Here is a 12,852-nt window from a genome sequence, read left to right as displayed (position 1 = left end):
GCCACTGAGATCTTCCTTCAGGCTCTAAAGCTTAAGTTTTTGCTAACAGTAAGATTAGTTAGTCTAGAGTAAGATTGACACCACTTGATCAGTGTTGGTTTTTTTCCCATATAGCTCAACTGGGAGTTGGTTGTGTTCAGGTTATTTGATAGGTTTTCAATTATTTATTTTTTTAATAGTAAGTATGAGGTCTTTGACAAGAAGGAAGCAAGGATTTGATAAGGGTGTACCATACTCAAGTTTCATTTACGAAACTTGCCATAATGTCATGCTCTCTTGAATTATTAAAGCAGGCTGTAACTACCTGCCAAAAGTACATTTTGCTTGTCCTTTTTTTCCCTTTACCTGTTAATTAGAAAACTCATTCCTCGGTACGTCAGTCATTGTAGTAGACTTGAAAGGTCCATCATTTTCTCATTATTAAACTAATGGCTCCTTTTTTAATGTAACTTAGCAAAATCTATATGAAAGAAAAAGATTAAATAGTAATAACTTTATGTTCGTGTTGGAATTCAATTTGTTTCAGTTGTCACTGAAATGTAGAAGAGTAAAATCTTTACTGGTTAGGTGTTTTGTTTTTTGTTTTGTTTTTTTTTAAAAAAAAAAAAAAGATATCTGCCAGTGTAAGCTTTTCCTCCCTTTTTAAATCCTAGGCTAATAAATCAGAACCCACCAGGCTTGTGGCAGCTGTTCCTACACAAATTGAAACCCTGTATAAGGTTGGATCCCTGAAAAGGGTTGGATTCCCTGGCACTTAAGTTGAAGGAATGATAGATAAAAAAGAAAATCTTGACGCATGGCACTTTAAATGCAGTCTTACTCTGCATGTTAAAAAGAAAATAAATGCAACTGTTTTAGGAAAGTGGGCTGGAAATTTCCTTTTTTCCTTCCTTCTCACCCCAGCTAGTGATTTTGGTTGTGTGGTGTGGGTTTTAGGTTTGTGAGGTTGGTTATGGAGGTTTTTTTGGTTGGTTGGTTTGGGTTCTGTGTTTAATTTTGATAAATGTGTGCTTTTCTTTTTCTTTAGAAATCTTTATCCCAAATTTGCATCACCCTGGGCATCGTCACCTTGTCGACCTCAAGACATAGGTAAGAGAGAAATAACTATTTAATTCAATAGTAATATTTGCAAATTATATTCATTTACATGTCTTAATAGTTGCATCAATTCCGATTCTTTTTTAGACTTCCATGTTCCATCTGAATACTTAACTAACATTCACATTAGGGATAAGGTGAGTACGTGTGTGTGTGTATTTTTTTGTTAACTTATTACCAGTAATTTTCTAAATTTTCTTTCAGATAGATAATGTTCAAAATCAGTGCATTTTATGGATGTCCTTAATCTTTTTAGGAACAGTGGTGTGTTAACCGGCTAATTGGACACATCATGCACTCATTCCACCTTAGGAACAGAAAGGGAAGATAAAACTGAGAATAGGCATGATTAGCAAAAGAGCACATTATGATTTTAAGAGTTTGCCCTTCATGCAAAATAAAAGTTACTTATAGTCTATATACTGTACTATTCACATGCCGTATTAAATTGAGCTATTTCTTCTTGAGATAAGCTCAGAATTGTAGTTCAAGATAATTTCACATTTATCTGTTGCATTCCATATCTACATGAATAGGGTGGTTTTTTTGTTGTTGGCTATATTTTCATTCAACTATTGTTCTGTAAGAGCAATCATTTAGAAATACTGTAAGAATTTTTAGCAATGTTTCTTAATAGAGTGTGAAGTGAGCAAATACATGTAAAGTTTGTTGGCTTGGTTTTGTATTTTTTAAATTAAAAAAAAAGTAGATAGATGAGGATACACACTAGTACAGGGACAAAATTCTGTCTTACCAATTCATTACTTCTGTTTCTTTTTCTGTTGTATCCTCTAAGTTGGAAAGGTTAACTAAAAGTGAAGAGAAATTGATTGTTTTTATTAATTATTACTCTTGTTATATTAGAGTATCACTTGGAACACACTTAGGATGGAAGCACGTTCTGGATGTATCCTTGTGTTATTTAAGTGGGATAGTATGTCTTAACACATTTATCTATTGTGATTTTTCATCCTCATTTTCTTCAATCTTTTTTCAGCTGGCTGCAATAAAACTTGGCCGATATGGAGAAGATCTCCTGTTTTATCTCTATTACATGAATGGAGGAGATGTATTACAGCTATTAGCAGCAGTAGAGCTGTACGTTCAAACTATTTTGTCAGTCTTATATGATTTAATCTATTGCACTAATGAAGTAGTAGATGTAAAAAAAAAACAAAAAAACAAAGAAGCCCAACAAGTTAGATACTGAAAACAGAAGCTTAGTCAATCTAAAGCCGGAAACCTTTTTTCAAATACCTCCTCCAACCTTGGTTCCATTTTGTACTTTTTTTTCATTCACATAGTGGAAATCAAAAGTCTGTCTCGTGAATTTTGCTTTATTATGAAGCACTCTGATAAAGTAGCAGGTGCTAGTCGGTATTAAACATCTAACTTACCTTCAACAAAATGAAAACTGGTAATTAGTGATGAAAAAGTTTGTTGTTTGAACCTACCAGACTTCTTAAAGTTTCATATGTGATTAGTTTGATGTGTAATAATTGTATGGAAGAGGTATGAGATCACAGGTATAATAATGTCTTAGAAATTTTGGTTTGATTTTGAATGCAATGTACAGTTTTGATTGAAACCCTTGAAATTTTAGTTTTCTAAGTGAAATTCAGATAACTAACACTAAAAATTATTTTTCCTTCTATTAAAAATGGAAGATTTAACCGGGATTGGAGATACCACAAAGAAGAACGAGTATGGATCACCAGGGCACCCGGCATGGAGCCGACAATGAAAACCAATACGTACGAGAGGGGAACATATTACTTCTTTGACTGTCTTAACTGGAGGAAAGTAGCTAAGGTATCTCTTTTCCCTTGTGTGGATTCTTTAAGTTTGTCAACCATATATTTTTAGGACAAAAGTGAAACCCAGCCTCTTCCCCCCAAATCTCAGACTTGTTAACCTCCTATTGTTTAAGTTCATTATCTTAATTTCTGATGTGTGAGGGAATAAACATTGCCTAAAACACTAGCTTTCTTGTGGAAAAGGAGGAGCTGTGTCACTCTTCCCAATTTTCTTTGGGAGGTACAAGGGTGTAGAACTTGTGTTATGAATTTTATTAAAATTGAAAGCCTTTTTTTCATGTACAGAATTGTAAAATAGAAAGCATTATTTGGCATTTTAGAAATAGTGCTTGCAAATACTATTTTGCTTTAGAATGACTAGGGACCTACCACATCTCACCTTGGAACTAAAAGTGGGGGTGGGATGGGTGGGAGGAGTAGTTTTTTGTTCTGGTTTTTTCAGGTACTTTCTCTCCTTGAGCATACAGCAGAACTTGTTGTGCTGTTGTTGTTAGAACATCAGAGTACTTTGAAATCACTTCTTTAGGGAGGCGGCATATTTTCATGATGCTTGTTTTCTGTATTCTAGGCCAAGGCATTAAAAAAATCAGAAAGATAGTCTTTTCCCTTCCCACTTCTCATAGGTCTACACAGATTCTCTTCTCTTTATTTACCTGAAAGTAATTCCCCCAACATCAAGAAGCAATTGGTAGCTAGTATGTAGAACGATAGTATTTTCTAAAGATTTGCACTTTTTTAAAGTTTTGCAGCAGTAAGTTTACGTGATTTCCCCCCCCCCTTCCCCTCTTTGTCTGCTACACACACACACACACCCCTGCCCTCCCCACTCCTCAGTGTCCATAGAAAGAGAGAACATCTTCTATTTTAGGCTTGTGTATTTCTTAATGTAAAATTGGGAACTGGAATATTGTTTTGAAATTATTATTTAATTTTGTGCAAAATATAGCAGGCAAGGTGAGTATTGATCACAGGAAGCTAGGGTAGGATTTGGGGGAGAGTTGCTATTTTGTTACATGGAAAAGGAATCACTTGCTAGAAATAGTTCTGTGACGTTTCTGTGTGTGATAAATAGCAACTCAAGTGTATGTCAGGTATCATCTTGGATGGGAATGTTGTTACCTCCTGATACTAACTTCTGGAGGTGACATTTCCTTGGAGGAAGACTAACACAGACTTACCATAACAAGAATGGCAGTATTTGGTAACTCCACGTTGCTTTGAACCCAAATAAAAGTATGGCCAAGTAATCTTTTTTAACACACACAGAAGTATTAATTTATGTTTCAAGAAATTAAAATATTAGAAGGTGGGGGAAAAAGAATGAACTTGATAAATTTCAGTCTCTACCTGCTACATTATTAGTGAATGCTGGGAATATCAGTTCCTTAGAAGGCTGCAATAGCCATCACGTAACTGTTTATTAGTCCTTTTTTGAAGCAGTCAGACAAGAATTATTTCTGGTAAATTACTGTCTCTTATGTACAAATGCAACTGTTTTTCAAGGTACTTTATAAATTTGTCTTGTTCTAGTGTGTATGCTCAAATATAGGGCAGCACATATTTTAATGTGTTATGCTTTGCAGACATGGTGCGTTATGAGCTTATATATTTGTGTCTATTTTAAATTATACTGCATTAGGATAGATACGGGGAAATAGAACTGTTTACTCTGGATAATATTACTAAATCTTAAGACTAAGTTTGTAAAAACATAAAGCAGACATGGTTTAACAGATTTTTTTGATAGCATCCTAGATTGGTTTTAACAAAGCTCAGTAAAGTAGACTGAAAACATATTTTTTTTCAAGAAAAGATCAAGTAACATACTTATCTTTTTTTTTTATTAAGCTGTAGGCTCTATTTTTGTATTCCTAATAGACCAGAGAAGGAAATGCAGAAAAACTGCTGAGTTTTTTCCTGACTGCTGAGTCAATTCCTAAACTGTTAAGAAATAAAATCATATTAATTCTATGTTGATACGTGGTAGTAAATAGTGAAAAAATATGAATGACAATAAACTTCAAACTCGCCTGAAATGCAAAAGAAAATGCATGAAAATGCTGACTGCAGATATGTCTGTATATATGTTTTTTTCATTCTAGGGCATGTGGAAAGTATAGTATGGTTAAAGACACTTGGTTTTTCACTGAGGATTTGGCCATATGGTTTACTGTTGTTGAGGAGGCATGAAGGAGGAAGGGAAACGGATATGACACCAAAAATGCTTTCTACAATTGCACATTTACTGAGAATTTTAATTTAAATTGTCTGAAGTAAACTGTTTGGAATTTCTCATTTGAGAAGTAAGGAGAATTAAACCCATTTAAGGAACAAGTTTATAAAATCCTTTTACTTTGATTTTGTAGTTATGAAACGTAGAAATCTCTATGGGAGAGAAGGTTAATTTTCCAGGTGTTTATTTGCTTGTAAGACTTGCTGCCTATATGAAATTACTCCCTAGTCTTTTAAGGTCAATATTGATTTACATACTTTTCCATTGTTAGAAATCGTTAGAAAGTTAAATTTGTTCCTTTATTAGAGATGTGCCATAGCATCTTAATTTAGCCCCTAATTTAATTCTGAGTCTTTACATCCATCTTTAAGCCAGTATAAATGCTGCTTTTCTGGTCCCATTTTGAGTTTTTGAGCTAGCCATGGGATTTCTGCCGTCTCCTTTGATGGACTTACACAGTCCAGAATATTTTGTCCTCAGGACACTTCCTGTTCTGCTTTTTGTTTTGTTTTTACTCTGTTAATGTTATGGATCATCTTAAGCAATTCTTTTCTGTCTTTAGTATTCTTACCCATTATTGTTTGTACATGTGCAGGCTCATGTAACTTTACCATCAAAATAAGTTTTCAGAATGACATGAGAAGTGATTGATTTCTTTGCATAGAATGACTTATTCAGTGTTGCACATGTGCTTTAAGTTTCTGCGTACATTTAGTATTCGTTATTCTTGGTTAATAAAAGGTATTTAGTTTTTAGTAATTTCTTCCATATGGAAAATAAAACTATTTAACAGATACTTGTCAATGGATAAATGGCTTTTCACGTTTTATTTGTATCAGTTTATATTTAAAAACGTCAGTGCTACTGTTCACATCCTATACTACAGTGGCCCCTGGAATCAAAAAATAAAAACAAAAAGTATACCTGTAATACAATTATTTTTCTATATGTAATAAATAATTGCCTTTTAGTTTTCAAAAATATTTGGTCAATTGAGTTCTTTTTCTGGTATTGTCAGATATAACTTTAGGTGTTCTTATACACTACTGGATATTGGACGTGAGTATTGCTGACACTGGGATGCAAAACAAAAAAGGCTGATTTAGGCCTGCTTATTTTAAAAATCGATGACAGTTTGAAGTGTAAACTCGCTTCTAAAGACAATTTGGTAGGGATTCACATTTCTTCTAAATGAGGGCCTTGTGATTTGTGACACATGAAGGACTGCTCAAGCTACTGAGCATCTTTGAGGCACACACCTTGCTCACAGCTGCTACTGCCGATAGAGGCACGCAACCACCTGAAGTTTGGAAAGGCCTCCTCAGGCCACTGATGCTGTTTTACCAGTTTAAGTTGCCGTTTTCTGTAGGTAATTTCAAAGGCATTTCAAAGCTTGCAGAGGTTCAGGAGACTGACTGAAGCTGGCCATAGACGGATAGTAATCTGCAGATCCTTGCCACAATTACATGCAGAACGGAAACTTTGACAGCCATGAATGGAAGAGAAGTTTGGTATTTTTTTCTATTATAAAATTACTTCAGAATTACTGAAGATCCACCCGAACTAAACCAGCCTTTGACACCAAAATACCTGTGTGGATTAGTACACCTTGGTCTTGCTTCTGACAAGAGGAGGGAGCAGGCATCTCTTCAGTATCAGCACATGTGCATGTGTCTGCACAAAAGAGAGCATACACCACCTGGCCATGCAGTGTTAATGAGGAATGCCAAAAACAGTTGACTTGTATATACAACCTAAAAAAGCCCAAACTAACCAACACACCACTAAAATAGGGGAAAAAAACCCCACAACACAAAACCAAGCCAACCAAATAAAAAAGAAACAACCAAACAAAACACCTTGGTTGGAGTAGAGAGCAGAGAACCAGAAATGAAGCAGATGTGCAGCACTTTGGTGCAGGTGGCAGTAACCTCACATAGGCTTTGCTAGGATTTTCCAGGTTTAGGGACAGTATTCTCTAGGGAATACAGACGTACTGAATGCTTAGCGTTCTCCACAACTTCGTTTCTTTACCATGCTGAATGTTCTCGCAATGCTAGATGGACCTTCTTTTGCATTAAAGAAAAGTCTGAGGGTTGGATTTCATAGATTTTCTTTCTGGTCTTGCATTGACTTGGTTTTTAATTTGGTTTGCCTGTAAAAACTGTAGTAGTATACTGTTTAATCACTTCAGGGAGTGTTTTAAAATAATCTATTCACTACCTCTAGTTTTCATCTGTATGTGACAGTAGTAGGGTAAGTTTTCTCTGCAGATACAGATGATGTTCTGCTGGGGTTCTCCGCTGAGTTAGGCAAAAAAATTACTGTGCATGTAGCTGTTGTTGACTTTCCAAGAAATACTCTTAAAGAACAATTCTGAAACTGCCGCTTACTCTGTTTCTTGAATGAAGGTAAAATGGGGATGAGACACAAGTTAAGCTGCTGAAAGGATCTGAAAAATAAAATATTTCAGTAAGTCCTTATACATTTTTGCACAAATGAAGTAACAAGCACCAACTGTTGAAGTGCACTAAATGAGGGTTGTGTGCACAAATTAAGGTCACAGGGAAGGAAGCTGCTTTTTTCACCGGTATGATCGGTATGCATTTAGACATCAAGGGCGGGTGGCTACTAGTCAGAATAAGAATTCCTACTGGATCACGGAAGTGTTTTACAATTATGCAAACCAGACACCCTCAAATGCAAGTCAGGTGATTGTGCTGATGAGACAATAAAGCTCCTTATTTATGAACCAGTAGCTTGTGCGGCACCCAAGTACATGGGCAAAGGGTTTTTATTTGTGGTTATTTACAAAAGACTGAGAGAATTTCTCGTGAAAGATGCTGGCAAAGTGTAATACCGGAACGAGGAGCTTAGGATATACAGGAGGGTTGGGTGAGTCTGAAGCTTAAAACAGAGTATGAAATGTAGTGGAATATTTTGTTAAATAATGGCTTTAGTAGGTCTCAGTACTGTGTCTCTGGCATTTTAGATGGTGTTCCCCAAGGAGGAACCTAGCTAGTTTAACGTACAGTTGGGCCTGGTAGTATGCCACAAAATATCCCCCAGCTTCAGGTCATCCAAAATAGGTCTCTGTATGACTGATGTGTTGAAAGACCAAAGCTTTTATTCATAATTGAGCTCATGCTGTGATTGTGTATTTGTGTTTTGTGTGTGTATGTATATAAAATGGAGATCACGACTAGGGTTCTGAGAGTAGTGTAGCATTATTAAATGTTGCAGGTATAATGGCTTAGGATATTGATCTTTTTTCTACTTAAAATACATGAATCCAAGATGGAGAAATCATGTGTTCCTGCCTTAAGATAAGTTAGAACTTGATCCCTTCTGTGTTTGTGCTTTTCGAGTGTGGCTGGTACGAAGACCAGGGCTTGACAGGTAAATGATATGTTGTTTTATCTGTTTTTGTCTTTTTTTATTTTATTTTATTGTAGGAGTTTCATCTGGAATATGACAAATTAGAAGAAAGGCCTCATCTGCCATCAACCTTCAACTACAACCCTGCTCAGCAAGCCTTCTAAAGACTTCCCTTTTCTTTGGGGTATGGCTGTCTCAGCACAATACTCAACATAACTGCAGAACTGATGTGGCTCAGGCATCCTGGTTTTAATTCCTTGAGGATCTGGCAATTGGCTCATGCGAAGGGTCACCATTTGAGGTCCTGCCTTACTAATTATGTGCTGCCCAACAACTAAATTTGTAATTGTTTTTCTTTAGTTTGAGCAGGGTCTGAATTTTTGTTTCTGTTTTATTTTTTGCCAGCAGACAAGCTTGGGTCTGTAAAGACAAGCAAGTACACTGACAAAAGTTTACCACTTAGTTTTCCAAAATGTAAAAACAAAAAAAAAAGAAAAAAGACAAAAAATTAGACAACAAAATTTGCATTGTTCATTGTAGCACTATTGGTAATAAAAAATGTTTGTGCATTTTTATGTGAAGATCCTTCTCGTATTTCATTTGGAAAGATGAGCAAGGTTTGCTTCCTTCATTTTACTTCCCCTTCTGTTTTTGAAAGGCAGTTTTCGCCAAGCTTAATGCAAGAATATCTGACTGTTTAGAAGAAAGATATTGCCACAGTCTCTGGTTAGTTTCCAGAGTTGTGTATTACTGAGCTTCATCTTTCCAGAATGAGCAAAACACTGTCCAGTCTTTGTTACGATTTTGTAATAAATGTGTACATTTTTTTTAAATTTTTGGACATCACATGAATAAAGGTATGTATGTACGAATGTGTATATATTATATATATGACATCTATTTTGGAAAATGTTTGCCCTGCTGTACCTCATTTTTAGGAGGTGTGCATGGATGCAATATATGAAAACGGGACATTCTGGAACTGCTGGTCAGGGGACTACTTTGTCGCCCTGTGCACTAAAGGGCCAGATTTTCAGCAGCCAAGGACATCCATACCCAAGTGAATGTGATGGGACTTAAAGAAGTGAACTGAGACAATTCACTCTGGCTGTTTGAACAGCAGCGTTTCATAGGAAGAGAAAAAAAAAAAAAAGATCAATCTTGTATTTTCTGACCACATAAAGGCTTCTTCTCTTTGTAATAAAGTAGAAAAGCTCTCCTCACTGCAGTGTTGACTTTGATTTGAGATTGTGAAATTATTTTTTCAACAATGAAAAATGGAAGAAAAACAAAGTTGAAGTATTAAAACTATTGAGCTGTACAGTGGTTAAGACACTTGAAGAGTCTTTTTGCTGCTGACAAGTAAATTTGAGAGTTTTTATATTCTTTTCCACAGTAATGTTTCCACAGCCAAAAAGTTCGGTTAACCTTGGTTTCAGGTCCCCTCTCTATAATAGCAAATGGCAAATAATTTTTAGAAAGGTGGGTGGGTAACATTTAAAATGATAGAAAGATGCTTCAAGAATTCATCACAGAAGGAACATTGGGTTTAGAACTGATCGTAGCTTAGTTCTAGGTTGGTATTTTCCCACTTAAAACAGAAATACATTTCATTTGATGATCACTGCTACTTGAACTTCCAGATGCAAACAAACACGAACATGCACTGGTTCTGAAAATTGTAACTGTTCTCTAAAGCGGAGGAAGAAAAACAAACTGTTGGGATAGTTTCCTTTTTCTTGATGTGTCTGCCACTTCTCATTGAGTTGCCTCTGGTGATGCAAACAGTTTCAAAATAGCTTAAATTACCAAGACAAGAAAAGACAACAAAAGGCATCAGTGAATTGTGGGGGTATGGGTTTAGGTTTTCACCTGGTTTTCTATGTAGTGCAAGAGCAGCTTGTTGGCATGTATAGAATTATTCTTGGAAATTGGACCATTAATGGCGTTGCTGTGGCTCTGTATCAGGTGTATAGCAATTTTAAATTCTGCACTTTTTTATATCTATTTTAAGACGATAGACATAAAACTACAAGCCTATGGAATATAATTATTCTTTTTATTAAAGCGCGAACTGCTTACCAGCTTGAAAGTGGATGGTTATAATCCAGATGATGGCTAACACAGCTGAAAAAAATGGTAGCTTTTTTCTTAGAGCAGATACAAACATACATTTAACTATTCAAACATTAAATTTATAAACTTTAAAAAGGGTAATTTTCCAAAAGCATCTTGCTTACTACACAATGTTACATTTTTTTACTGTCAGAGGTCTGCTGTGATCTTTGCATATTTTTTTTAAGGATACCTGAAGTATCTTCAAATCAAATATGATTATTTCTTATTATATGGGCTTGGAGGTTTTTTTAATGTCATTTTTCATCTGCGTAGCCAATCTCATGGAAATGAACAACAGATATGGTAAAGGGAGCAAGATAAGTTACATTAAAAATGGTATCTTACGATGCTAAGTACCTATCAAGCTGAAACTGGGAACCTAAGTTCTCTAAAAAGTTACTTTGATGATACAGTTGTATTCAACTGCGTGATACTTCAAAAAAGCAAGGTGCATGATTTTAGCAAACTTCTCATCTGTGAGCGAGGAACCTGGTGCTTTGTTCCTTCCAAGAAGAATGGTCTGGCTTTTGTTTGTCAATTAAACAAGCATATGTAGAGACTTGAAAATCTGTGACTTAATTTCATATTGCACTTTGGGTTGAAGCAAGAGAAACAGGTTTAAACAGAAAGCAAGGTGTAAAAGTGTAAATTCTTCTTAGTTTATATCACATTAATTAAAAAAACAACTGAAAAGAAACCCATACTGCCTTTTTTTCTGAAAGGAAGAAAACCTCAGTCCTCATTTACACACAGGGCAGATTGGCAACTGAATTGACCTGGATTTTTAACACTGACAATTAAGGCCCGAGGCTGATTTGATATGTTTTTACTTTCCACTAACACTATGAATAAGGGGAGAGAATAGAATGCTATTTTAAGAATACATTTATTTGAGATGGATTTTTTCCCTGTAATTGTAGCATTGTACAACAATGTGCAAGGTAAGTTCTGAGTAGTACACCTGGTATTCCCGGAAACAAGTAGTATTCCTATTTCTGGCCTGTTTAACACTCTCATATACATCGCTCCTTATTGCATAGCGTTTATAAATCTCTACTGAGTAACTCTTTCTTTCTCTGGAAATCTGCTACTCTGAATTTTCGGGGTTAAAATCAGTTTTGCTCACTTGATTATCCCTAGTGTTGCAGAAAACACTTGCAGTTGTTCTTTTAACAGTTGCTACTGAAACCACCCTCCTTGTGGGAAAAGTCATGGAGGAAGGAGGTAAGGATCCTCCACCTGGGTGTTTGAAAACAAAAAAGCACCCAGGGCTCAAATCTCTGCCTTGCTACCTGGTGCCACAAATACTTAAGCATGTGAGAACCTTCATGGGCTTGATTAATCTAATTACACAAGTAATCCAGGGAAGCCTGCAGATCCTCACATGGGTAAAAAACTATTTTGCACGTGACTGTGACCTCCGTTGAAGCGTTGGCTGCGTGTGTGTCAGGATTCCTGACTGACCACACTGCGCTTTCAGAGACGTGGCATCTATACGGTACAAAGATGTATGGTCATATCACTTTGCTGTGTGAGCTGCCTGAAGTCTTCTATATCCCTTAGCCGGTATTATTTGTACTTTTCTGTTTCCATTTTGCAGTTTCCATGGGGGAAAAAAATAATATCAAGAATGCACCCAAAATAAGAACTTGTGTACTGTAGTCAGATAGGAAGTTGCTTGCAGAGTGCTGAGGGGCTCTTTCTGTTGGCGTGACCTAAGCAGCACTGGAAGGCATAGTGGTCTGTGGGGCAGTCAGCTCAATCCTGCGTGGCTCATATGTGGCCGTGGCTATTGAAGGAAGGGTGAGCAGTTTCTAAATAACGTTGTTTTAAAGATATTTGTCACCTAAAAGGAACATATTTTAATTTATTGGAGGGTGGGGGATTAACGCCCTGTAACTTCTAATTGAAAGTACTTCCACGGCTGGATGTTGACTGAAACAAAAAAGAATATGATTGCTATCTGTCACACTCAAGAAGAACTTCTAAATGTACAGTTGTCATCCCAAGCATGGCATGTCTAGACGGTGCTTTTGATTAAAGATCCTAAATACAATAATTTTTTCTATTAAAGCAAAATTTCTGACCATGCTTAGTTTTCAAATACTATATCCTTTCATCGTGTTCCTCAAAGTTTACCGCTGCCTAAAAATTATGCTAGTAGAAGTTGAATTCTGGTGAAGAATGTAGATTGCGCTAAGCAGTTAG

General features: G+C 36.0%; 1 protein-coding gene across 9 annotated transcripts in view; it reads left to right on the top strand.

The window, feature by feature from the left end:
- CNOT2 (CCR4-NOT transcription complex subunit 2) overlaps positions 1-9,749 on the top strand; it is a 91,502-nt gene extending 81,753 nt beyond the window's left edge. For all 9 annotated transcript variants that reach the window (XM_055807371.1, XM_055807372.1, XM_055807373.1 and 6 more), the window contains 5 exons: positions 1,028-1,089; positions 1,186-1,235; positions 2,096-2,196; positions 2,766-2,910; positions 8,604-9,749. In XM_055807371.1, the coding sequence (XP_055663346.1) occupies positions 1,028-1,089; positions 1,186-1,235; positions 2,096-2,196; positions 2,766-2,910; positions 8,604-8,690 (445 nt within the window). In that variant the 3' untranslated portion in view covers positions 8,691-9,749. The remainder of the gene's footprint in view (positions 1-1,027; positions 1,090-1,185; positions 1,236-2,095; positions 2,197-2,765; positions 2,911-8,603) is intronic.
- The last annotated feature ends 3,103 nt before the right edge of the window (positions 9,750-12,852 follow it).

This window comes from Falco peregrinus, chromosome 6 (assembly GCF_023634155.1).
Source record: "Falco peregrinus isolate bFalPer1 chromosome 6, bFalPer1.pri, whole genome shotgun sequence".
Lineage (NCBI taxonomy): Eukaryota > Metazoa > Chordata > Aves > Falconiformes > Falconidae > Falco > Falco peregrinus.
The sequence above is the reverse complement of the archived record's forward strand: the minus strand, read 5'-3'. Positions and strand labels throughout refer to the sequence as shown.